We start from the raw sequence: 24,751 nt of genomic DNA, 5'->3' as shown, positions 1-24,751 counted from the left end.
CAGAATGGAGAAAAAAACCTTGGGAGAAACCAGGCTCAGTTGGGGGGCCAGTTCTCCTCTGACCAGACGAAACCAGTAGTTCAATTCCAGGCTGCAGCAAAGTCAGATTGTGCAGAAGAATCATCTGTTTCCTGTGGTCTTGTCCTGGTGCTCCTCTGAGACAAGGTCTTTACAGGGGATCTGTATCTGGGGCTCTAGTTGTCCTGGTCTCCGCTGTCTTTCAGGGCAGTAGAGGTCCTTTCTGCTGATCCACCATCTGGTCTGGATACGTACTGGATCCGGGCGACTGCAGTGACCATCTGATCTGGATACAGACTGGATCTGGTGGCCACGGTGACCTCGGAACAAGAGAGAAACAGACAAATATTAGCGTAGATGCCATTCTTCTAATGATGTAGAAAGTACGGTGTTATGTGAAGTGTTCCGGTTCCAGTTTACCTAATTAATGCAGCCTAAAAATCCTTTAACGGATTTGGATATTAAAAGCATATTAGTATGTTATGTGTATGCCAGGTTAAAGAGATGGGTCTTTAATCTAGATTTAAACTGCAAGAGTGTGTCTGCCTCCCGAACAATGTTAGGTAGGTTATTCCAGAGTTTAGGCGCCAAATAGGAAAAGGATCTGCCGCCCGCAGTTGATTTTGATATTCTAGGTATTATCAAATTGCCTGAGTTTTGAGAACGTAGCGGACGTAGAAGAGTATAATGTAAAAGGAGCTCATTCAAATACTGAGGTGCTAAACCATTCAGGGCTTTATAAATCAACATTGTTTCATTTTCATTTTCATTTGACAGCTTTTAATTTTTTGATTATTTTGTATATTATATTTAAACTATTGTAATTGTCTGTTAATTATATTATACTTTTTTGGCTTATGATTTATTTCCTTTTTGCAGTTTTTGCGACAGCGGTATCGAATAGCCAATCAAACTGCGCGACTGCGCACCCACGTGACTGATGCGCCGTTGCTCCTCCCACTTTCCCCGCAGATCAAACACACAAGTGGATGGACCAGACTGACGCTTTGCTCGGGTGTGCGCGTGCTTGTGTGATAGTGAATCAGGTCACCGAGCACGCGGACTTGTGTCAGCCTGCAGTCAGTTTTGTTCATAGGTTTTGTTTACGGAGAAAGGAAAAGGAAAGTAAACAGATGCTTAATCTAACCGAGAAGAACAGTGATTCTCTTCGTACAGTACCTGTATATAGTCGGAGAAGGTAAATAATATTATTTATGGCATATTGTATACGATTGTAAAAATGACTTGATTAAGCTTTATGCGTCTTTTAAGCAACCATATTAGTGTAAAATAATGTTTAATCCAAAGACCTATAGGCCATTAAGAGTTCATTCATGATGTTTATGTGGTATATTTTATATTCCTGTTACGGTCAGTGTTTTTATTTTATTTTATTATGTCTCTCTCTCTCTCTCTCTCTCTCTCTCTCTCTAATGAATCAATGGTTGCCATGTCATGATGAGATGTTGGCATCACAACTCCCTTAGTAGTTTTTCAGCACATGAACACTGTATGTTAAATAATAATAATAATATTAATTTCCACTGAATGTTTCTGTTTATAAAATTAGTATATCAGGATGTACCCAACCTCCTGGAACACTTTTGTAGCCTTGCCTCCATCTACAGAGGGTCAGCGGATCGTCTTCGGGAAGAACTCGGACAGACCCTGCGATGAGGTTCAAGAGGTGGTCTACTTCCCTGCTAAGAAACACGAAGAAGGAGAAAAAGTCGAGGTATCTCAAGAAGATCTGATGCAGCTGTAGTTTTTCCCACAGGCTTATTCTTCAAAACCTGCTTATCAAACACACACAAACTCTTCTCTCTGTCTTGTGATCAGTGTACATATATAGAGATCGAGCAGGTGGCTCAGACGCATGCGGTGGTCCTGAGTCGTCCCGCCTGGCTGTGGGGGGCAGAGATGGGGGCAAACGAGCATCAGGTGTGCATCGGGAACGAGGCGGTTTGGGGGAAAGAGAGTGTGGATGGTCAAGAGGCTCTCCTGGGCATGGATCTCGTCAGGTCATCCAACAAACTCTTTCTTAATTCAATAGTTCATATTCATTCATCTAAATACTAGAATCAAGAATATGTTACAGGTTCATTTTTATATATGAGAAGCTGGTTGTGTGTGTGTGTGTGTACTGTAGGCTGGCTCTGGAGAGGGCTGACACTGCGGAGCATGCCGTAGACGTGATAACAGATCTACTGGAGAAACACGGCCAGGGAGGGAACTGTATGGAGGATGAGTGTGGATTCACATACCACAACAGCTTCCTCATATCAGACCGCAGCGAGGCCTGGGTGCTGGAGACTGCTGGGAAATACTGGGCAGCGGAGAGAGTGGAGGGTACATCCTGAGTCATGCAACATTACAGCTTGAATCTGAAATCAATCAAAGTGTTTAATGCTGTTTTCCTCTCTTAAAGCCGGCTACCGGAACATCTCCAATGAATACTCCATTACGACTAAGATCGACAGGGAGCACCCGGAGCTGAGGACGTATGCACAGGAGCAGCACTGGTGGAACAGGAAGGCTCCGTTCAACTTTGCTAAGGTTTACTCCTACTCCAATACAGCCCGGATCGAGGCGGCCGAGGGACGCTGCAGCGAGGGACGCAAGCTTCTGCAGAAGAGTGAGGGTGACTTGTCAGATAATCTACTCACACATTGATGAAGGTGTAATTGAATGATTGTGACTCCCAGTTAAATCTCGGAACACACCTAAGTGAACTTGTGTTTATGATGCTCACTTGAGGTTTAACAACTGATAGTAAGAATAGTGCCTTTCTTTACAAAACTAAAATGAAAACGTAATGTTTGTTGGCTTTTGGTGAATGTTTTGGTCTCCGTGAACATGGTAATTCCTTCAGTCTGGACAAAGGTTTTTTTTTTTTATATTTCACTGGCTTTTTAAAATTAAGACAGTTTATTATTCATTTGATTATTTGGTGTAAGAATCTGGATGGATGAGCTTAAAATTAAGATAATTGGCCATTTTGAGTACACCATATATCCATTTGTGATATTTCATAGTTTTAATGACTTTTATTTTAATGTAGAAAGCGATAATTAAAATCAAATAGATTGGTTACAACTTTTGACTGGTACATTACATCACTCTAAATCGCTATTTAGTACATAGCACCGCACATGACATGCAAGAAAAAAAAAAATATAATTGTCCACACGATTTACTACGTACTAAAATGTGCACACGATTCCTATTTCGTTCTTTTGATTTGCAAAATTTTCCACACAATTTCTTAATTCGTTCTCTCGATTTATAAATTGTGGGAACAAATTAGTAAATTGTGTGAACAATTTATAAATCGAGGGAATGAAATAGTTAATTTTGCGCACAATTTAGCCTATTTTTATTTCTGCATTCCATGTGCGGGGCTCCGTAATTATTCCGTAATTATTTATTCTGGACAGTGCTAATGTCATTATACTGTCTCGCAGGCCACATCACAGCAGAGACCATGATGGATATTTTGAGGGATAAGAAAAGCGGAATCAATATGGAGGGACTGTTCATGACGACAGGAAGTATGGTGTCCGTCGTCCCGAAAGACCCGAATTTACCCGGAGTCCACTTCTTCACTGCTACTCCAGATCCTGAAAGGTACAGTACAGCTGGTAAAACTTTGTGTAAATGTTTTAAAATTGTTAACAAAGCTATTCATTTGTTACATTGTTTATTCATCTTTGTTAATGTTGCAGCAGTTCATTGCTAGTTCATGCTAGCCCAGTTCCATTTTTTTAAATAATGTATTACAAATGCAGATACAAATAATAGATTATTATTATATTATTATAGATTTAGTAATAGATTATTACTAACATTGTTAGTTCATGTTAACTTGTGTTTTTAAACTTAAAAAAAATGGAACTTTATTGTAAAGTGTGACCTTAAGTTCTAACGTTACTATGGTAACACTTTACAATAAAGATACATTTGTTATTGTTAGTTATATCTAGGGTTGTACATTTCTGGAAACTTTCTGAAATTTACTTTCCACCTTTTGTAACCCTAGTTACAACAAATATTACAATGAACGATACATTTATGCAAATACTTTCATTTATTGTGAGTGTTCATTCACAGTGCATTAACTAAAATAAATTTCTTTACATTAGCTAAGATTTATAAGTGCGGTAGAAGTATTGTTAACCGAGGAACTTTTTCGTAAAGAGTTACTGTTTCTATAGTTTAAACATGATTTTTAAGATAATTTGTCAATTATATTTTCTGTTATGATTTTCAATTATAATTATTAGTTAATATCAAAAACCCCTTCGCAATTTAGCATCCTCAGTGTCTTGAGGTAATGTTCACCGAGTTTGGTGGCAATCGTTTGGAAACCCTCAGAGGAGTATATCAAATTCAGTCCTGAATAACCAACTTCCTATTAATATACTATTACTAATACTAGTGGTGTAATGGCAAGCATTAATATTATTATTGCTTGTAATTTATGTTTTTTTTGTTGTTGTTGTTTTCTTGTCCACAGGTCTGTCTTTAAGCCGTTTATTTTTGTGGTGGACATAAAGCAGCTGAAGCACACGTGTTCTCCGTGTTTTGGGGAGGAGGATCCTGTGAAGAAGAAACCCCGTTTCCAGAGCAAACCCAACCGCAAACACCCTCTGTTCCTGAAACACGAGGTGGCCGCCGCCATCATCGACAGCACCAGGGTGAGCGGTTAAACAGAAAGCTTGTGGCTAAAATATCACAACGTAGTCACACTGCACAAAGTGTTTTAAGAGTGCCAGTATTTATTAAAAAAGCTCTGCTACAAAGTTCACACTTAAAGAGGTCAGCCAGTCATAACAAAGGTCATTAATTAGCCAAAATCATTTGTTCTGGAGACATGGTAGAAACCCTCATGAAAAACTAAATTACAAATGGTGTTCTGTGCAATAAAAGTGCAGGGAGTGGCCTTTTTGATTTATTTTAAATAATGATAAATGTTTCTAATCTTGTACGGTGAGCCATATGTTTGTGTGTTCAGGAGAGAGGACAGAAGATCAAAGAGAAGATGAGAGATCTGGAGAAGAGGAAGCTTGCAGAGATGGAGAAATATCTAACGGAGGGGATTGAAGATGCAACGCTGCTGGTTCATCTCTTCACAGACACTGTAGGGGAGGAGTTTAGTATCTACATGAGTTAGAAGGAACTGGATTATTGGGTGTTTCTTTAGCTATGGGCACTATGGACACGAAAACACACTTTGTTACCTGTTTCACTAAATTGCAGCTTGGAATGGAAGCATAATAATAAATATTTCTGATTTCTCTGTACATCTCATGCCTCAAAATTGAAGGTCTTTACTGATACTAGCTATATTTTACAATCTGTTAACAAATTGAACAGTAATGTTAAGTGTAAAAACAATACATCTTTTGGCAAAACTAAATCTATACATAAACCATCTGAAAAGTAATCAATATAAATGAAGGCATGGTTAACAAAACCCAAGGTGGTTTTAACGGTGTGACCTCCGTACAGCTCAACCCCTCAGACATTAAAGTTTCCAAAGTTGAATGAACACCCCGTACTGTTGCAGAGAGCTAGTGGGAGACATCATTTGCACAATCATTCAGGCACTTCCTGTATCTTTGGATATCATTTGAAATCATTGTATAGAAGACTCTTAACTTGTAATAGTAAATAAGCTAACACTTTATTTTAAGGACCAATAAGCCAACATACTGGCTGTTTAGTACTTATAAAACACATATTGCTTCCTTATTCTGCATGAACATATTTTAGACCCACCCCATCTTATTATTAATAAGCAGCAAATTAGGAGTTTATAGAGGCACAGTTAATAGTGAAAACTGGATCTTAAATTATAGTGTGACTGTAACAGGTAATATATTTTAACTTGTCACATTTTTCTCATCACTGACGCGTTACTTCAGTTAAAATAATGTTATGTTTTTACCGTTTTAGTGTATGTCAAAGATCTCAAATGGGAAACCTAAATTGTCTGCCTTGCCTTTTCCATATTCAATGCCGATTTGTTTCTATGACGCACAGAGATCTTATGCTTTCAAACACTTAGTTAAATAATTAATTGCAGAAATGTTTGATTGTGTGAACATTCAGTTTCCAGGAACCTTTCTAACTTGCCGTTCTATTAAAGCAGATGTGTTCAGAAACACTTAGTAAAGTCCATGAGCATGCCTTTATTGTTGTTTCGGGAATTCTGGAACTCCGTGATGTCCTCACAGCTGATAAAATGACAGCAGTGTTCAGAGGAGAGCAGGTAAAGGAAATGACACTCGCTGACGTCCGCGGGATTCGCCCTTACCTCAATCTGTTGTTACTGTGTAACCAAAAAAATGTAATCAGTTCCAGTGAAGAGGAGGAATCATTTGGAATTTCCAAATCCAGTTCCGTCCCTTGTTTTGGTCTTAGAATGTGAGTTCTTTCAGAATTTTTCTATAGTCTCACTTTTGGTTGTTGACACGGTTGTCAAAAAAATAAAAAAATATATATTATAATTAAATGGGTTGCACTTTATTTTACAGTATATGCATTGTATTTACTAAAGAAAGTTCTGGGTAATATAAGGTAACTACATTGGTTAAGGGGGTTAGCACCTCTTTATTTCTTGAGTTATTCTTCTGTAATGCACTATAATAAGTACATAACATCCACATGCAGAACAGGACTGTAAAATAAAGGGCTACTATTATTGAAATTAGATACAGTACATTCATTTAAAATATAATTTCTAATGTTTTGTGGTGGGTTTTTTTTTTGGCTGGGTATTAAACAATATATTTTTTTTTAAATAATATATTCTTTCTATGAAGCACAGATTTCCCATGCAGTTAACAAACACTTTCACTGAAGTACTCTGTAAAGTTAATAGTTCCAGAAAGATTCGTATGGAGAAATGTTTTATTGCAGAAATTGAAAGCTGGCAGAAATAAACATAAAGATAATTTACTAACTGTCAACTTTATAATAATAATAATCTCATTAAAAAACAAACAAACAAACAAACAAAAAACCTGCAACAACAGCCAGTGTGGTGCAGAACCTTATACTTTAAATCTAATTCAACCTGTTACGGATAAATACAATTCTGAAATGAATGTGTCAGTCAATTCAATATAGAGGTCAAAATAATAATACAAAAAAAAAAAAAAAACAGAGGAGCAGGATTTCCAGTCAGTTCCTGAATGTGTGAGGTAGGTAAAGTGTTCAAGACCTCTTTACTTTTCACATCTGGTTGTGGCTATTAGTATCTGTATAATAAATAATTCACTTAAATGTGCGCTGTGTCATTAGCTAAACTGGTGAACGCTGGAAGCGGTTCGACTCCTCTAAGTGAAGCGGTAGTGCAGCGCTTCATCCTGGAAGCTGTGCTCAAGGGTGATGTGTTGAATGACTCCGCCCTCCTGCAGACGTGAGCCATACACCAGAGCCTCGCCCGGGTCGCTGGCCAACCCCACGCTCTGCAGCCAGCGCACCAGCTCACTGCCCAGAAACGTCTCTCCACACCTGCATAGCAGAGCAAGAGTCACCGACTGCACCCCACCCAAACCAGACAGACAAGGAGACAGAGACAGACAGGCAAGGGTAGCAAGCGGCAGATGGACAGGAAATAACAGAGGATCGGAAAGCCAAGGAGAGGTTTTAAATAAAAAATAAAAAAAATCGAAAAGGGTCATGCTTTAAAAAACTAAATAAATTAAGATTCATGCAAATACATTTTAACAAACATGATGTAACATGCAAAATTAGACTATAATTGCAAAAAGACATCAATGCATGCGATTGAATGGTTACATTAAAACAATTGAGTGCAAACAAATGCAGAGACAGCAGTGAAGGTCTCTAACCTTTTCTTGTGAACGATGTCTCTGACGCATTGCTCTTTATGATATGTGAGGAACTGAGTGCAGGTCAGTCTGATCTCCTCAGACACTGCAGAGCCGGTGACCTCCTGACCCCAGCTCTGCCACAGGCTCGCTAACCTTTAGCAACACACAGACCACTCCATTAGTACACTACTTATTTACACGGCATGTACAACACCTGTACATTTTCACATTAAAAGTTTACCAAAAAGTTTAAATTAGCTGAAAACCTGCTCACTCTTAGGCCATCCATCAGATTTCTTCATCAGATTTGTGGAAATGTAAGATTGCATCACTTATCAATGGATGCTCTGAGTGAATGGGTGCCGTCAGAATGAGTCACAACAGCTGATAAAAACATCACAATAATCCACAGCACTCCAGTCCATCAGTTAATGTCCAGTGAAGAGAAAAGCTGCTTGTTTGTAAGAAACAAATCCATCAAGACGTTTCTAATTTTATACAGTCACTTCTGGCCAAAATATGTGACCAGTGAAAAAGTCCTTCTCGTCCTCTCACATCATATCGGTTTAGAGCTGATATGGACTGTTTTTGCTTATAAATGTGATGTTATTATCAGCCGTTTGGACTCTCATTCTGACGGCACCCATTCACTGCAGAGCATCCACTGGTGTGACACTGATGCAATGCTACATTTCTCCAAATCTGATGAAAAAACAAACTCATCTACATCTTGGATGGCCTGAGAGGAAGCAATTTTTTTAGCAAAATTTCATTTTTGGTTGAGCTACTTCTGTAAACAGCATCTTTCTTCTTCTTTTTAAATAAACACTCCTTCTCCCTATCCAGACCATTTATTGAAGAAAATCCATGAAAACATAAATAAAAAAGAAAGAACGTTTTTCAAAAAGCAACTTTAACATTATAATGGCATTAAATGGGTAATTTCACTACAAATGCTACAAGAACGTGGAATAGGGCCCATTCAATTATTTATTCATTTCCCACACCACTTATAAATGTCAATCAAGTTTTTGTGCCAATTTTCTACCCTCTCTCTGACTCTTAAAATTAAACGGGCAGCTGTGCCATCAGGAGTTATGAAAATGCCATATTTGCATGTACAATGAGAGACAGCATTGTGCTGTGGGTTTGCTGTCAAGTTGTTTTTATCTTCTCCATCCTTCAACAACAGCCTTATTTGCAAAGCTGCACTACAGTGTAACAGGATCACGACGCTATCCTAACTGAAATGTGCTACTGTTCAGAGAACAGGGATCTTGTTCTATATTTGTTCTATAAAGTGTTTTATATTTCAATATTTCACCAGTTCCCTCAAACTAAACCTAGAACGGTCTAAAAATAATTGCATCCACTGAATTGTCCCCTCTGCATGCATTCAAATTCATTCATCTGACTGATAGAAGTTGTTTTAAAATGGTTGAAAAAAAAAATAGCTTTATCCGCTTAGTCTCAATAAATGATCTTTTTGGAAACGAGAGGAAGTAGTAATAAAAAAAACACAGCATGCTTTCCCAATATCTCAAAAGAAAAAATGTGATACATCATCATATGACCATTTAAATAAAATTCTTACCTCTTTTTGAACGGAGAAATAATTAAATGCTTGTCAAGGCCAAAAAAGGCAAAAGAAATGAGGCCCTACAGTGGAAAAAACAATATATAGATGCATGTTTCAGTAAAATCTGTTACATGGTAAGACTTCAGCACAACACATGTGACACTGGTTTACCTGCCCAAAGTTGGCCACAACACAGAAGAACTGCAGCTCCAGATACAGCTGCCCTGGATCTTTATTAAAGAGCCACCACAGACAGCTGGAGAGATTCTACAACACACACACACACACACACTTCACTGAAGAATGACTAGATTCTAACTGTACATAATGGTGAAACTCCACCCACAGATAAGAGTAGTATGCATAATGAAATGAGAAAAAAGAAAAAGCATGCTATCATATACAAAAAAATCTTTTTTTCGTTACAGTATCGGGGCACTTGTATAATTTTTTTAGTGTGTAATTTTAATGTATGAGACTTTAATTCAGAATCATCAGATTCTTGACCATGGTAGGTGTGAATATGAATTGCATGGTGAACGGGTGTACTCACAGCGAGCAGACTGACGGTCAGTAACAGACACATGAGCATGTGTCTCGTCGACTGTATATCTGCGTTTTGTCCATCTGCCACTTTCTGTTCCTCTTCAACCAGCAAACAGCTTGTGGATGTACACTGCTGGCCACACGGACCTAAAACAAGCATATTTCACAATATATTTCAAAGTATCGGTCAACTTTTAGTGATGTTTTATTGATGCAGAAGTCAATAAAGGAATAGTTCTTGTCCCTGATTTCATGTAAAACTCAAATATGTTCAGACAACTTTTCCAAACATATTATATAATACATCACACATAAAAGTATAGGTGACCATGTCTGAGATGCTCAAAAGACCTTAAATAGGGATGCACGATATTGGACTTTTGCAAGTATCCAATATGCCGATACCGATATATTTCCTTTTGTTTGCAAGCAACACCAAGTCTCTCCTGTGCAGAAATCATAAGCAAAATATTTTTAATTTTGGTAGTTTTTTTAAAAGAATTTATTTGTTTTTACATTACAAAGAAGATGCAGAGTTAACTGTTATTGTGTCATGAAATGTAGTTTTTAAAAGTATTTCAGGCAAGAATGTAGTTGTTTCAAACTCAAATCTGCTGTTTATTGCTAAAAACAGAGCTTATTTGAAAATATGCGTCGCGGGAGCTCCATGCGATCAGCCTCAACTCCGCTAACTCTTCTGACATTTCCCACTGGCTCTGATGTCTCTGTAGTGGATTAACATAAGATCTAATTAGTTTTCGAGTAAATCTTAACAGGTAATCTTTGGTCTTTGGTATTCTATTAATCTATTAATATGTTAAAATGAAATTAAAAACAGGCAATGTTTGATATAATATTTTGTTTCATTGTTGAATTACGAACTACCGAGGATGCAAGTCTGAAATTTGCATACTTAGTTTTAAGAAACGCAACAGACCTACCTCTCAAGACAATTTGCCTAATCTACTTTAGACCGCGATGGAAACGCAGACAGCAACAGGTCTGGTGGGAAAAAAGTTCCAGGTACTCTCGGTGGAAAAGCGGCTTAAATGTTATTTCTTATAGGCTATTTTACTTCAAATTTAAATAGAAGTAGGCCAACAGCGCCCCTTACAGATTATAACTCCTTACAAAACGGGTGTTAGGACCTGGGGGAGGCTGGCTGTTGCTGCATGTGCTTATGGTTTTGTTTAATCTATCATACACCAAATGCGTCATTCTGTACACACTTTCACAGAATAAATGCAGCGATCCAAAAGAGTGAATCTAATCATCATTCAGACACAACTTTGAGCCACACTGCTGATGTAATCTAATCACTTGAACGCATGCAAGTTAGCGTATTCCTCTTATCAGCAAGACATATCGGCTTAATTTGTCAAATTGTTCAGATGCCGATATTTACATTAAAAGCCATTATCGGCCGATTCCGATATCAAACCGATAATTGGATTCAGTGCATTAATCTTAAAAGTATCCAAAAGTGGTTCACATATGAGAAACAGACTATCATCAAGAACGCTTTTCGTTCTTCATTAGCATAACTGATGATATTTACAGATGATATTTCAGACGTGCTAAGGTTCAAAGCTGCAGCGGACTTCACCTCTGCACTTGCTCGCTCAATTTACAGTGTTTAAATCTGTCATCTGAAAATGTACGAAAGGCCAGAAAGAGTTTCTGCTAGTTTTCGGTGTATAAAGGTGAGCAGATCTTGATGAGAAGATTAGACAAAGTGAGAAAACAGGGTTTTCAGATGTAGTGAGCATGTGAACTCCACTGACTTGATATCAATCAGCTAACCACGAAACCAAATCTAGTATTTAAAGTGTTGATATGCGGAGGAACTATTCTACTATCAACAGACTATTAAATTTCTCTTTATACAGAACTTCCTTCTGCATACGTCTGCTGTACGATCTGTTGAGCTCCAGCTACAGGAAGCCATCTCTGACCTACAGGAAGTGAAATAAAGAGAGAACCTGTCTGGATGGGTGCTTCCTCTTTGGCACTTGTGATGTCAGGCAGGGACTGCGGAGGGCCACACGCACACTCGCACATCTGACAGTCTGACAAACACACACAAACATCAGTCAAATCCTTCACATAGTCATGCACATGTTTTGTTCTTGCAGGCTGTGAACAGCATACTACTTTTACTAGCTACAATTTTCATTCTCAAAATAGTATGTATTCTGTGCTCACTATGAACATTTTCTCTATTTATGAAATAAGCAGATGAATCTAAACTGTGCTGTTTATAACCAGAGCACAGTGCGTGGATAACTGTATCCCACAATGCAGCACGCCTGACTTCCTTTTCCAATGTGATGACATTCTCTTATCTATCCTTTACTTTAAATATTCATGGAAAATTTAAAATGCTGATTTATATAATTATATTATAATTATGATATATATAATGAGATCACGTCACACATTACTGTTTGAAACATTGTTTCCCACTAAAATACAGTACTACACACAGGGACCATGTAAAACTATATTGCTTTTTTACATAAAAAGTGGGCAGTGTAAAATATATAATATGACATCAACAGCATGCTAGTATGTATTCGAGGGCCAGATTCACAGAATTCATCCGAACTACAATTATCTTATTTTATAGTCTAAAATATTTTCCCCAAAAACATTTTTTTTTTTTTTAATTGTTCTAAAAGACAAAACATCCTAAAAAGATGGTTCTTAAAAATCATCATAAACAACCTCTTAAAGTCAGGAAAAACCTCTAACTTCGAAATATCCAAATGTAAGGATGATACATGAATTAATTGGGTTGTTTCCAACAACAAATTAACAATATTAATATTACAAGTATTATCATTAAGATCAGTAAGGTTTTCAGTGTTTTTTTTTAAGTAGTTTCTTCTGCTAATCCAGGCTGCATTTATTGGATCAGAAAAACAGTAATATTGTGAAATATGAAGCAGCACAAATGTTTTCAACACTGATGATAAATGCAGTTTTTTTGAGAACTGCACATAAGAACATTCTTGCGAGAATTTATCGAAATAATTCCTAATCTTCAGACTCCCATGATTCCATGTTATGAGAAGAGCATGAGTCGTGCGTGTCATACCAGTGTTGATGCTGCCTACAGCGGAGGGCTGCTCCTCAGAGCTGTGTGTGTGTGTGTCCTCCTCACTGTCAGACGCTGATCCACGTTCAAGGCCGTCGAAGTCTTGTGTTCGTCTGCTGAGCAGAGCGAGAGAGACGCCGCACAGCACGATACTCACAAATAAGACCACAGATGTGCACATCACCTGAAACACAAACCACCGGAAACAAAACATTACATGACTACTGACAATAAACACAGTGTGCTTAATCCATTCAGGATGACTTCAGGTCCACTTTACCATATTTGTTTCAGCTTTTAGAAGAACACAAGGTGACCTCAAAACTCTCAGTTTCATCTCAAACGTGCAAATGCATGTAGGGCACATGCTTTTAATAAATGTAAATGTAACTGCATTGTAAGTTGTAAGTAACACACTTCCTGCTACCAGATGCTTCACTGTGATTTTACACCACTACTAAAGCAGTCAATCCTGAACAGACAGGTCGGATTCGGAAACTGGTAACAGTACAGAGAGATTGAACGAGGGCCTCTGTGACTGTGCGCAGTGTGAAAGGCTGTCTTTCTTCAGCTCTGTACCTGTGTCTTCCCATAGAAGAATGCAGAGTCGATAGTGTCCGGCAGCCGTTCCCCTGTCAGGAGGAGGACACTGACAGCCAGAGCTGGGACGCTGCAGGAGACACAGAGAGAGACAAGCACAGACATCAGAGCTGATCTAGTTGTCGAACAGAGGTTTGCTTCCAGAAATTCTTCAAATAAAAGTTATTAGGTCAAGATCCATATCATCTCGGTCTAAGGTGAATCACAGAATAAGAAGCACAATGGTGCAAGCCCGTGTACTTAAATCACTGATTAGAAAATATTATATATTTGGTTTCAAGTATTTTGAGACTGTACGGAGACAATTTGTCATTTGCAATGCCTCTTGGGAAAGCAAGGTCTTTATAAGCTGTTCTCAATCACAACACAACATCAACTTCTCTGACTGGAGTATGACTAATGTAGTTCGACATTATAGTAAAACTGTTCTAATGACGAACAATCTCAGACCTCAAAGTAGGTTTATACTGCAGAACATATGAAGAGTTTATTTGCAAAAACAGATCATGTTTTTATGATGTTATCATGTTAGTTAGCTGTATTTGTTTGAACCTAATTAAAATAATCCCACTGCAGTTTGATTGGAATCAATTGGAATGCACAACATGATTTTTGAAAATTGTCAATTTTTGCAAATTAACTCTTCATATGCAGCATCTTACAGAGTATCAGTGTGATTGTGCCACAGTGTAGATCAGTCGGTGACTGTGTTCAGTGACTGTGTTCAGTGACTGTGTTCAGTGACTGTGTTCAGTGAGTGTGTTCAGTGAGTGTGTTCAGTGAATGTGTCCAGTGACTGTGTCCAGTGACTGTGTCCAGTGACTGTGTCCAGTGACTGTGTTCAGTGACTGTGTTCAGTGAATGTGTTCAGTGACTGTGTTCAGTGACTGTGTTCAGTGACTGTGTTCAGTGACTGTGTTCAGTGACTGTGTTCAGTGACTGTGTACAGTGAGTGTGTTCAGTGAGTGTGTTCAGTGAATGTGTCCAGTGACTGTGTACAGTGACTGTGTTCAGTGACTGTGTTCAGTGACTGTGTTCAGTGAGTGTGTACAGTGAGTGTGTACAGTGACTGTGTTCAGTGACTGTGTTCAGTGACTGTGTTCAGTGACTGTGTTCAGTGAATGTGTTCAGTGACTGTGTTCAGTGACTGTGTTCAGTGAGTGTGTTCAGTGAGTGTGTCCAGTGACTGTGTACAGTGACTGTGTTCAGTGACTGTGTTCAGTGACTGTGTTCAGTGAGTGTGTACAGTGAGTGTGTACAGTGACTGTGTTCAGTGAGTGTGTACAGTGACTGTGTCCAGTGACTGTGTCCAGTGACTGTGTTCAGTGAGTGTGTACAGTGACTGTGTCCAGTGACTGTGTCCAGTGACTGTGTACAGTGAGTGTGTACAGTGAGTGTGTACAGTGACTAGGGGTGTGACGGTTAGTATATAACCGTGAGACCGACGGTTATAGTTGAACACCGTCATTAGAACTCTATAACCGCCAAAACCGTGTCATTAAAATATTTTTTACAAACATTTTTTATCAAAAATTATTTTCATTTTTTAGATAAGATCATAAGATGCGCAATATATCGGGAGACATGGTTTTTACCACTTAATGAAGTTTTGTAAATCGTCAGACATGATATTTACCACTTCATAAAATTTTGCTTTGTAGAAAACCTTTCTTAAAAACGAATTTCGTTTTGTACAAATTTTATCTTAATTTTAATAAATATTTCATCAACCAATTGCATGCATTTTAATAAATAAAAAAGCAAGTAGGCCTAAAGCAGACAATGATAACCGTGACATGGAAGCACCAGCGCGCCGCGTTCACTTGCACTGCACTGTGAACTAGAGCGCATCTCATCATAAATGAAACTCAGCGTAGGCCTATGCCTCATACTTTAGCATTAAATATCTTTGCTGCATCCTTTCTAGAACAGACAATGGCTTTTTTTTTGCGGCTCGCATCAGCAAAGCATTGCATCGCCATAGACCGCAAAACAAGCAGCGGATGGCGGGCGGGTACGGCTTTGAAATTTTGTCTATGATTTCCATGAAGCAAAAAACGAGGACGGAATCTCGAAATCCAGTCATGAAAATGAAACTTGCAGTTTAATATGGACAGTCATGGAATTTGCCAAAGTTAGCATAAAATAATCAAATCAAATCTCCATATGGACCAGTATCTGTAAATGTTAAACCGCAAAAGTTGTTTAAAATATAAATCCGTGTTCTGCGCGTCTCTGTGTGAATTAATGAATGGCAGAGACGTGCAGGTTTGTTTACTACATAGACTGAAGCGCATGACGCTTGCATTAATTTGAGCATCTGAGCTTCAGAGTTCTCTCTCCTTCAAGCGATCTGAACTTTTCAGCTCATCTCAATGGACACACAGCGCACCTGTATTTGACACTCTATAAACTCTTTGTGAATGCGCATGACTCACCGTCACTTTACTGATAGCGCTGTTTCTCACACATGCAAAGAGAGAGAGCGAGAGTCTTACCACGCTTAAACAACACGCTATATGTAAACTATTCTTTGTTGTCTTCTCCTGTCAAAATAATGGATTAAATTTAGAAATATTCATATTCATTTTCGAACAAGCAGAAGACATACCAGTTTCTCCGGTAGTGGGCGGAGCTAATGGGCAAATGGCAATGGTTTTTTTTTTTTGCGGCTCGCATCAGCAAAGCATTGCATCGCCATAGACCCCAAAACAATCAGCGGATGGCGGGCGGGTGCGGCTTTGAAATTTGCTCAAAAAACTTTGGCGCGAATGATGAGTTTTGTGACAGATCTCCTTAATAAACGGAGGTCTGAAATCTCTGCCCCTTTACCGATCAGAGCGCGCCCCCCCCCCCCCCCGACGGTTATGTTATGAACCGTCTCATTTGACTCACGTCATAACCGTCATCACCAATTCTGAAACCGGCACACCCCTAACAGTGACTGTGTTCAGTGACTGTGTTCAGTGACTGTGTACAGTGAGTGTGTACAGTGACTGTGTCCAGTGACTGTGTGCAGTGAGTGTGTACAGTGACTGTGTTCAGTGACTGTGTCCAGTGACTGTGTCCAGTGAGTGTGTACAGTGAGTGTGTACAGTGACTGTGTTCAGTGACTGTGTTCAGTGACTGTGTTCAGTGACTGTGTTCGGTGAGTGTGTACGGTGAGTGTGTACGGTGAGTGTGTACGGTGAGTGTGTACGGTGAGTGTGTTCGGTGACTGTGTTCGGTGACTGTGTTCGGTGACTGTGTTCGGTGACTGTGTTCGGTGACTGTGTTCGGTGACTGTGTTCGGTGAGTGTGTTCGGTGAGTGTGTTCGGTGAGTGTGTTCGGTGAGTGTGTTCGGTGAGTGTGTTCGGTGAGTGTGTTCGGTGAGTGTGTTCGGTGAGTGTGTTCGGTGAGTGTGATCGGTGACTGTGTTCGGTGACTGTGTTCGGTGACTGTGTTCGGTGACTGTGTTCGGTGACTGTGTTCGGTGACTGTGTTCGGTGACTGTGTTCGGTGACTGTGTTCGGTGACTGTGTTCGGTGACTGTGTTCGGTGACTGTGTTCAGTGAATGTGATCGGTGAGTGTGTTCGGTGAGTGTGTTCGGTGAGTGTGTTCGGTGAATGTGTTCGGTGAATGTGTTCAGTGAATGTGATCGGTGACTGTGTTCGGTGAGTGTGTTCAGTGACTGTGTTCGGTGAGTGTGTTCGGTGAGTGTGTTCGGTGAGTGTGTTCAGTGACTGTGTTCGGTGAGTGTGTTCGGTGAGTGTGTTCGGTGAGTGTGTTCGGTGAATGTGATCAGTGACTGTGTACAGTGACTGTGTTCAGTGAATGTGTTCAGTGAATGTGCCACTCACCCCCAGCCAGTGATCACAGTGAGCCCCGGCCTGAAGGACACCTCGTCGCCCCTCATGAGGAGCAGAGACAGAGCGATCAGACCTTCACAACACAACCAACAACATCATTCAAACACTTGAAACCTAAACGGCTGTCACTTTATATACAGATTTTTTTTTTATTCAGTAGTAAACCATAATTCTGGATAAGAATTCAGTTGCTATAATTACAGTATATTTCTTCAAATCTACAACAGAAGTTGCATTGTAAACCCACACCTGATTAAACTAAACCAGCTTGCTTTCAATTTTGCATATGCAATGTTTTTTAATACATATTGTATACGTATACAACTTAGGGGACTGTAAAAATGATAAAAGTTTGAAGTTCATATGAAGGAATTAATTTAATTAATTATTTTTTTCATTCAGATTTTTTGTTTAATATTTGCTAAAACAGTACTGATATATCCATGTTCAGCAGTTCATGCATGCTTGAGAGGTAAACAGTGTGCCAGGGTTTTGTTTTGCTCTTATTCTCTGAATTGTAATGGTTTTGTGTGCACCAGGTAGTGTTTAATGGTTTTGCAACAGGTGATTTCTCAACCTGGAGTGACTCACCGGGCCAAACATATGTGCTGTAGAGAGAGCCGTACAGTAGAGTAAAGGTCAACACCTGACCCAGGAAGTTATCCTGCTCTGCCAGGAAGTTCCACGCTATCATGCCAACACAGGCTAATAACTACAAACACAGGACAGTATTCGTCTGGGCACTTTGACTGCACTTTCATGTTCAGAAACATATTTATGGTATTAATGGAAAAGTACGGTGTATCTGAAACCCGAAAACTACCTGCGCCATAAAGAGGTTGATGGTGAAAATGTGAGGAATCCTGTGAAACTTTCTGCTAAGCAGCATGACTGTGACACTCCAGACCTGCAGGGACAGAAAGAGCATGAACATCAACAGAGCATTGCAGAGAAGTGAGAGCCTGAATACTCTCAGCACAACATGTGAACATACACCTACAGTAACAACCTGATTCAACCGGTTCAGAGGCTGTATATGCATGTTTAATGCTATATATAATCTTGAACCAAACTTCAGATTCTAGTTTTTTTTCTTTCAAGCTAAACGCAAAGAGGAAGGAAGTGTCAACAGCTGCATCTGACAACAGCATGACAGTCTGAGATTGGCTCACATCTACACTAGACACGCAAGCACAGGACCTGCTTGAACACCGCGGTGAAGTGCTTGAATTTCAATGGTCATAACAACTTAAAATCTTATAATGACAATGTTTTATGACATGTGATGACATGTATGATCATGCAAACACTAACGACTCTTCTTAACTTTTCTTCTGCCCTCTAATTTCACTTCGCATGTAAACACTTTTACTGGGTTTGTTTATTCAGTGTGTGCAATGTTTTGAGATCTGATGTTGTCTGTGTTTTGATGTCAAAACCAAAGAAAAATATATTGTCAGTTTTTATAACGAGTTGATTTTTGCAGCGTTTTGTTGTATACAGTAGCTGAAATAACTCAATTTCAGTTTTGATTTATCAGATTTTCCTAGATAATCTTGATATGACTCTGAAATTATATAAAAGGACATTTAAGACAAGAAAAAGTATTTTTAAAATGTCCAAGAATTTACTTTTCGTATTCATTTTAGTATCATATTTTTGAAAAACATTTATGCCTTTTTCAACAAAAGTTCAAATTTAACAACTCCATTTGTAATGTGTTATAACCAAGTAACAATATATATTTTTTTATTATTATTATTATTTTAACTTCACATGAGTGCATCACTTATTTATTATTGTTGTTTATTATCTATTAAAAAAGCTTTTAAATATTTTCAAAATAATTTTCAAATATCAAATATATATTTTTTATAATTATTAATTTTAATAATTGTGTCACATGACATTTTACAGCTCAAACAAATTTTAAATGGTAAAAAGTTTATTACAAAATTATTTTAAGGATTTTTCTTTATTATGATACCAGGATAGTCGTATTGTACTACGTTACCCTCCAACAATTTACAATTTATTTGAATTCAGAAATTGCTGAGGTGACTGAATATATTACTAGAGCTTATACGTTAAATGTTTTAATAAATGAATCATGCATTTTGAATACAATTATAGACCCAGTACACAATATCATCAAATATATTACACCAAAAACAAAGTAATTTTCCATCATAACAGATTTCCCACAGCACGTCCACACTGAAATCCATTTAATTCCTGGTTTCCATGGATTTACCTTCATCCCATAATAATCACCTGCATGAGAGCAGAAGTAACACAAACAGGTGCTCTCCCCACCGGCATGAGGCCGACAGCAATATTACCACACTGTAAGCCTTTCTGTCTTTAACGGGAAGCAAAACCAGACTAATTTGGACGGAGAGAAAGAGAAATGAAAGCGTGTCGACACTTACCAATGCAAAGAGGCTGATAATGCTGATGTTGAAGCTGACGTGCTGAAGCGCTGATGCTAGTGGATCTGAGTCCATCCACGGGATGGTCAACAGCCAGGCCGACACATACATGATGGGAGCAGACAGAAACGTGCTAATCACCATCCCTGAGGTCACCTGGATGGGACAAATGTTTCATAGAGAAGGTGATCACCACCAAAAAAAACCTAAACATTTTATATGGAGGTACTTTGATAAAATGCATGAGTCAATTAAATAAGGTTCAAATGAAGTTAAGCGTGCCATGGGAATGGTGTCAGGTAAAATAAATAGTGTAAATGTAGAATATCATTTGTAATATGCAGATATTTGCAACCTTAGCTGAAAAAAATCTAATTCATTTTAAAATGTTAGCTCAAAAAAGTTAATTTTTCTAATGTTTAAGTCTCTTATCTTCACCAGGGCTGCATGTTTTTAATAAAAAAAAATACAGTGATAATTTGAAAAGTTATTACAATGTAAAATAAACTTTTTCCCTTTGGATACATGTTAAACTGTAATTTATTCCTGTGATCAAAGCTGAATTTTCAGCATCATTACTCCAGTCTTCAGAAAGCATGCTGATGTGCTGCTCAAAGACTTTCGTTAGTTTTTTTCTAAATAATTGAAGAACTAATTTTGACTGAATCTACACAAAGATCGTACCACTTCCAGCTCCATGTTGTATTGTGATGCATATATGGCCACACTCGGGGCCGTGGGGAAGACTCCATACAGGAAGGCATAGTTTGACAGACTGGTGTGGTTCAGCGAGCTCCTGTTTCCACGGTCCAAGACCTCAACCATCCCTCTACAGATCAGAGGCATCACCAGCCTAAAGACATCAGGGGGAACAGAGGGAGCGCTTCAGATTACAGGAACCGTTTTTAGCCCTGTCAACATTATTATTCATCTTACTCAACAATACGAGTAAGAACGGAAAAAGAGTTTGGGAGTAAACTACACACACAGGTCAAGCAGTGTTTTTTCCTTCTAACGAAGCGTGTGCGTTTAAAGCACATGGATGAACTCTGCCAAGTTTAACGGGAAGCCGCTACCTGCATATTTACAGATTCAAACAAGCCCAGGGCATGAATACTAAATTAGTTTTCCCACCTTAGAAAAACACGCAGAGATCAGAGTGAGTGGCTTGAAGACTCTGGCTGGAAATAAACGCACTTCGAATACTCTCCAGATAGTTCATTAGAAAACTGGCTCTGCTCCTCCACGAAGCTATCATATGATTTCTTCATTTTAATGGTGCTTTTTTGGTTCATTTAGGAGCTTAAAGAGAGAGTTTCATCATTGTTTACCCTCAAGTTTTTCCAAACCAGCATGAGTTTCTTTCTTTGAATAAAAAATACTTTGAAAGTCAATGGCTACCGGCAACTGTTGGGTAACATGCATTTGTGTTCGAAAGAAGACCGAAATTCATACAGTTTTGGAACGACTTGAGAGTGACTTCACAATGTTAAAAAATTTTTGGGTGAACTGTACCTTTAACAGTTTGAAAGGAAAAGAGCAGCGTGGACATTCTGCTAAGCTTCACATTTTGTGTTTCAAAGAAGAGAGCGACAAATGATGAATGATGAATGAATATTTATCTTTCACTATGAACAATGTACATGGAGACTTACAGTTTTGCCGTGATGAGGAGAATAAGTGCCACCACGGTGGAGCGGGTCAGCTTTTTCAGCTGCCCCACCATGGTCAGACCCAGATAAAACAGCGCTGCTCCTCCGAATGAGTTCGCCAGGCCATCTACAAACTCCTCCATGAAGGCCGGGATCTTCTGGCCCAGCAGGAAGTGAGAAACAAGCCCGATCACCACCATGAAGACAATAGGGTTCTTGACCACCTGAAGGAGCACCAAACCCAGCACCTTCAGCTTCCTCTGCGGCTGAGGTTCCCCTGTCCTCCGCCTCTGCACCTCACAGAGAGCAAAGCCTAGCGGGTTCAGGACCATGAGGGAGACGGGGGCCACCAGGTAGATGTACTGCAGATACTCAGGATGAGTGTTTCGGTACAGAGCTTCAACTGTGGAGGAGGCACAGACCGCTGGCATTAGATAAACCAGAAGAACCCATTAGAACCCAAACCCTTACGGCTTTCTTTCGTCACAAGAGGAGACGTTGAGCACAATGTCCAAGGTGTCCGTTTTTATTAACCGTAAACTTAAGAAAACACCAAACAGCATTGGTTTGTGTTTTAAAACCATGGTGGAGTTTGCACAAATGCTTGGCGAGCAGCTTGGACATTCTTCTGGGAAACTTCTTGTGTGATAGAAAGAGGATATAATGGGTTTGGAACAGCATACGGCAAATTCATGTTTCAGTTCGACTTTTTGTTTACGCAATTTCTGGGTCAAAGGTTAATGGAACACCATTGGGGCGTACACTGTCATCCAATACTATATGTTTAAAGGCCCATACACAACAATGATGATTACTATAGCTATACACTTGCATTAATCATTCAAATTCAATGAGAACAGAGAAGTCCTCACCACTTCTACAATGATAATGCCACAGAGGAACAATATAAATGGAATCACTATCAGAACCTTTTTTTTTTTTCAGTGACAGCCAATCAGAATCTACTTGACGACAGAACTGCAGCACATGCTGATAAACAGACTGTTATTAGTGGGTGTGGATGTTAATAGTCATTGATAAAGACACCATTGTTCAATATATGAATCATATCAGTACTATGTGCCAAGCCCTTGGAAATGCATTCGATGAGCCTCGAACTAAACGAACAGGCTGCACAGCATAAGGATTGTGCTACCTACAAACTCATCATGCATGCAGGGAACTTTTAGTATATGAAAGTGAAAGAACACGCATGCATACAGATTTTGTGAAGATCAAGTTTTTCATGATTAGTGAGTTTCCTCACGGTAACAGACACATGCTTTAGCCTTTTACTTTATATGAAGACTTTCCTCTTTTCCACTCACCTATGGGAAACCCCAGAGCAAAGTCATTGCTCTGTGTGGCAAATATGGAGAAGAGGCCAGCTTTGGAGAAACGGCTCTCTCTGTCCGCCACCAGAAGTGTGAGGACACACACAAAGAAGAACACGGCCACTTTAGCCACCAGGACGCTGAAGAAAAACGGCCAGATGACGTTGCCAAAGTCCAGCAGCACCATGTTTTTGAAGAGCAGGGCTGGGAGCGCAAACTTGGACACGAAGCTGCCCAGTCCTTTAGCTTGCGTAGCTGGGATGATGTTTGTGCGGCCTGCGATGTATCCGCAGAGAATGATCCCGAAACACTCGAGCAGGGCTGGAAGGAGCTTGTCGATGGACATGCAGGGGGGGACGGAGGGGGGGTCCGATCCATCGCTGCCGCTGAAGATGGAGACATTGACCGACAGACCGTCCATCTTCAGGCTGACCACAGGCCCCTCAAAACACTCGGACACTAAAGAACAAAACCTCCATTCATATGTGTGGCTTTTTATTGGAACACAAAACATCATAGTCTAGTAAACATGTAAATGTGTTTCTAACTAACCGTTTTGCAGCACAATGACTATGTGAATATATAGAGATAGTCAAATCATATCATATTACTGTACATGAGCCATAAAAGCTTCGTGTTTAAACTATAGTACAAAGCATAAAAGACTAAAGCAAACTCTTTTAGATTGCATGCATGTGTACATTATGTACATGCATATGTTTCTGTTTTTTCTTTTTCCTCTTGACTACTGTTTACAGTACGCCGGACTTCACATGCTTAAAACGGTATTATGATGTTTCTTAATATATATGCAAATATACAGGCACATGGGGATATGTTTTTAGTCAAAACCTAGACAGACACAGTGAACGCATCAGATGGTAAAACTGAATGAGTACCATATTTGCTCCAAGGTGCCACTAATATTAGGGTCCTGCCATCGTCGTACTTAATATCCGCTTGTGCTTCTCTCTCAGTAGTAAAGTTAGTCAGGACAGCGTTTCCTCAAAGCATCGTACTGACCTCTACGAGAAACTAATCTCAGGAAGCCTCTGAGAAACACAGCCCTGAACACACCTGAGTGTGTGTGTGCGTGTGTGTGTGTGTGTGTCTAACAGTAGAGTGTTGTTGACAGACTCACCTGTAAAGCCGTTCTAGTGTGTGAGAAACACGCATACTGTCTCATCCAGAAGACTGTGAGCTCTTCCGTGTCGACTCTGCTGCTCTCAGTGCTGTGAGCTTGTCTTGTTATCTCAGACTCGGTAGTGTGTGTGTCACACACCGCTACTGTACAGTAAAGTATCCCGTCATTGCAAAACAACTTCAGCTCGCCAATAGAAAACAGCATGACTGTGCGCATGCGCACAAGAGCCCGGAGTCCTTTTCACGTGGTGCTTTGCATTAACCTAAAACAGACTTGATAGTAACAACTCTTTTTAATAAAAACAGTTATGAAATCTGTCCATTATATGGGAATTGTAGTAACATTATAACATTAAAGAGTATCCATTCTGAAAAACTTAACGATGCAATTCATACAGCTTACAAAATACGTTCTCGTAATGACCGATAGATGGCAGCATTTCTCCAAACAAAGGATTATCAAGCGTACTGCTGATTTGGTTTGGTTTGATTTGATTTGTTGACTACTTTGTTTGGGCCATTTGGGCAGTTTCTGTGTAAGAAAAGTAAATGCAGACTCTTATTAAATAGCTTAAAAAACGTCCACGAATGTAAAAGAACAACTTTTAGAACAGCTATTGCTTACACATTACATAAACACTCACTGATTTCAC

At 39.2% G+C, this 24,751-nt stretch overlaps 2 protein-coding genes across 3 annotated transcripts; one reads left to right on the top strand and one right to left on the bottom strand.

Moving 5' to 3' along the window:
* Window positions 1-992: 992 nt before the first annotated feature.
* On the top strand, window positions 993-5,321 carry LOC128019593 (secernin-3-like). 2 transcript variants are annotated; one of them, XM_052605665.1, is made up of 8 exons: window positions 993-1,216; window positions 1,589-1,753; window positions 1,858-2,039; window positions 2,168-2,367; window positions 2,447-2,653; window positions 3,483-3,645; window positions 4,535-4,715; window positions 5,033-5,321. In XM_052605665.1, the coding sequence occupies exons 2-8, from the start codon at window positions 1,598-1,600 to the stop codon at window positions 5,189-5,191; spliced, it is 1,248 nt and encodes a 415-aa protein (XP_052461625.1). In that variant the 5' UTR covers window positions 993-1,216; window positions 1,589-1,597; the 3' UTR covers window positions 5,192-5,321. The 2 variants fall into 2 exon arrangements, with proteins under 2 accessions (XP_052461625.1, XP_052461624.1); XM_052605664.1 differs by having other exon boundaries at window positions 1,028-1,216; window positions 2,447-2,659.
* A 1,594-nt stretch (window positions 5,322-6,915) lies between these two features.
* Window positions 6,916-24,303, bottom strand: LOC128019590 (integral membrane protein GPR155). Its single transcript, XM_052605658.1, has 16 exons — window positions 24,097-24,303; window positions 22,950-23,414; window positions 21,625-22,024; window positions 20,654-20,822; window positions 19,970-20,125; window positions 18,361-18,444; window positions 18,129-18,249; window positions 17,529-17,610; window positions 13,667-13,757; window positions 13,088-13,271; window positions 11,970-12,056; window positions 9,995-10,134; window positions 9,613-9,708; window positions 9,457-9,521; window positions 7,881-8,015; window positions 6,916-7,539 (listed from the first exon to the last, which is right to left on the bottom strand). Exons 2-16 carry the CDS (start codon window positions 23,374-23,376, stop codon window positions 7,362-7,364), a joined length of 2,415 nt encoding a protein of 804 aa, XP_052461618.1. The 5' UTR covers window positions 23,377-23,414; window positions 24,097-24,303; the 3' UTR covers window positions 6,916-7,361.
* Window positions 24,304-24,751: the final 448 nt, after the last annotated feature.

This window comes from Carassius gibelio, chromosome A9 (assembly GCF_023724105.1).
Source record: "Carassius gibelio isolate Cgi1373 ecotype wild population from Czech Republic chromosome A9, carGib1.2-hapl.c, whole genome shotgun sequence".
Lineage (NCBI taxonomy): Eukaryota > Metazoa > Chordata > Actinopteri > Cypriniformes > Cyprinidae > Carassius > Carassius gibelio.
This window is presented reverse-complemented; position numbering and strand designations above follow the sequence as displayed.